This window comes from Psammomys obesus, unplaced genomic scaffold (assembly GCF_907164565.1).
Source record: "Psammomys obesus unplaced genomic scaffold, mPsaObe1.curated_primary_1811, whole genome shotgun sequence".
NCBI classification, from domain to species: domain Eukaryota; kingdom Metazoa; phylum Chordata; class Mammalia; order Rodentia; family Muridae; genus Psammomys; species Psammomys obesus.
This window is the reverse complement of record NW_026595785.1, coordinates 1-2,341: the sequence shown is the minus strand read 5'-3', so window position 1 is coordinate 2,341 and position 2,341 is coordinate 1. Positions and strand designations below refer to the sequence as shown.

The following is a 2,341-nucleotide window of genomic DNA, read 5'->3' as shown; positions in this document are numbered from 1 at the left end:
CGTTTTTCCAGCAGAAGCCGGCACACGGGATGCGTTACCGTGACCCGGCCCCGCCCCTCCAGCCCCGCCCCCTATCCCGCCCCGCCCTCTCCGGCCCCGCCCACCTTGGCTCAGGTTGGGGAGGGCGTCGTGGGTCTGGAGGTCTGCGTTGCAGAGGTCAGTGGCGCAGCCGCGGACCACCGCGTAGTCGGGCGGCAGCGCCTCCTGGTTGGACTGCATGGGGCCGGTGGTGGGGCCCGTCCAGCATCCCTTCCGGACCATGGTCACCAGGGCGCGGTACCCTGCGGGGGAGCACAGGCCGCAGTGAGCGCGCCCCCGCCTGCGCGCCCCAGGTCCGCCTCCCCCTCCGTCCGTCCTGTTCGCTGCTGCCCCGAGACGGTTTCTTCTGTCTTTTGTCCTTCGCCTGCCTCCCTCCCTCCCTCCCTCCCTCCCTCCCTCCCTCTCGCCTTTTCTTCGAGACAGTGTCTGCTGCAGCCCAGGAGGACCCAGAGGTCTGTTCCTGCGGCCTCGCCCTCTTGCGTGCTGGGATCCTCTCTCGTGCCCTTCTGTCGAGGGCTCATTTCGTGTCTCCCCTCCTCTGCCCCCCTCACCTCTTTCCGTTCACCCTCTCCCGTCGCTTCCCTCCCCAGCTCTCATCGCGGCAGCTGTTTTACGTTTAGTTTATGTGTTTCAGGGCGCACGCGCAGTGCTCACAGCGGCCGGAAGGGGGCGTAGGCCCGGGACGGAGGCCCAGACGGTCGGAGCCACTCTGTAAGTGCGGGGGGCGTCCCGGCTCCCCGAGGAGCCTCTCTCCTGCCCCGCTTTGTTTGTTTTTCTGAGATAAAGTCTTTTGTAGCCCAGGCTGGCCGAAAGCTTGTTATTAGCCAAGGATGACCTTGAACTTGTGAACCTCCTGCCTCCGCCTTCCAAGTGACTGGATTAGAGACTTTAGCCGTGCCTGGTTCTCTTTCCCTCTGACAGGGTCTTCCCACGTAGCCCAGGCTGGCCACAAACACACATCCCCCCATCTACCCGCAGGGTGCCGATCCCGGGTGTGAACCGAAGCAGCATCACCTCTCCCTTGCCCCACACCTCCTCCCCACCTCCCCTTATCTCTTCCTCCCCCACCGAGTAACTTCCTCCCCTCCCTCCCTATCTCCCTCCCTTCCTCTCTCCCTCCCTCCCTGTGTTCTTCTCTCCCTCCCTCCCTCCCTGTGTCCTTCTCTCCCTCCCTATGTTCTTCTCTCTCTCCCTCCCTGTGTTCTTCTCTCCCTCCCTCCCTCCCTCCCTCCCTGTGTCCTTCTCTCCCTCCCTCCCTCCTTGCCTCTCTCCCTCTTCATCTCTCTGAGGCACACTTCTCTTGGTCCTCACCCGTGTCCAGCGACAAGATCACCTCGGAGCAGCCCTGGGCACAGGAGACACTGGGGAACTTCATGGCACTGAGGTCGAAGGGCCCAAAGTAGGTGTGCTCAAAGCTGTAGCACTGCAGGGCGCGGGAGCCTGGCAGAGGGTGGGGTGTCAGCGGGCTGTGGCACGGTGGTCTGAGTGACCCCCCCCCCCAAACCGTCTACACCTGTGCCAGGAAGTGTGCAGGGCCACAGCTCACAGCCAGCTCAGCAGCACAGCTGAACTCTAATGCCTGGCTCGGGTTTGTGCAAACCTCCAATTAAACGCAGAGGGAGATGGCTCAGCAGCCGGCCAAGCGCTGGGGTAACGGCCCTGCGCCCTCCCCAAAAACTTCTACCGTTTTCGGGCGGTGGCCGGGCACACTTGTGCACGCCTGTGACCCCAGCACCTCAGGAGGTGGAGACAGGTGGAGCTCCGCGAGTTTGAGGCCAGCCAGGGCTACACTCTGAGATCCTGTCTCAAAATTTTCTTCTGCGTTTTTAAATTGTTTTGTAGATGGAGGGCGTGTGAGCTTGGTACACCCAGTGCAGGCAGGGCACAGGTTTTCAGAGTCAGTTGTCAGGCTGGGTAGCAAGCACACGTGCGCACACGCGCACACGCGCACACACGCGCGCGCACACGCACACACGCACAGCTACTTAGATATTGAAACCTGCTACAGAGAAACACAAGCAGTTGCGAACTTGACATGTGGATCAAAAAGTGTGACCATGGTGAGCAGACACACACAAGCTAAGTGTGTGCAGCACAGAACCATCCCTGCTGAAGCAGCTAAGCTCCTGGAGAAGGTTCCCAGACCCTCACACGGTCTCCACCACCCCAAGACTGGAGAGGGCCAGCCTCACGCTTCCTCCCTCAGACCCGGGGTCCAGGACAGCCTCCTCCCTCAGACCCGGGGTCCAGGACAGCCTCCTCCCTCAGACCCGGGGTCCAGGACAGCCTCCTCCCTCAGACC

General features: G+C 62.3%; 1 protein-coding gene across 1 annotated transcript in view; it reads right to left on the bottom strand.

Annotated features, from left to right (window-relative positions):
- The window catches only part of Lypd5 (LY6/PLAUR domain containing 5), a 3,158-nt gene extending 2,576 nt beyond the window's left edge, over window positions 1–582 (bottom strand). Inside the window, exons 1-2 of the mRNA XM_055619408.1 lie at window positions 447–582; window positions 105–281 (exon numbers count right to left, since the gene is read on the bottom strand). Of these exons, the coding sequence (XP_055475383.1) occupies window positions 105–261 (157 nt within the window). The 5' untranslated portion in view covers window positions 262–281; window positions 447–582. The remainder of the gene's footprint in view (window positions 1–104; window positions 282–446) is intronic.
- Between the last annotated feature and the right edge of the window lie 1,759 nt (window positions 583–2,341).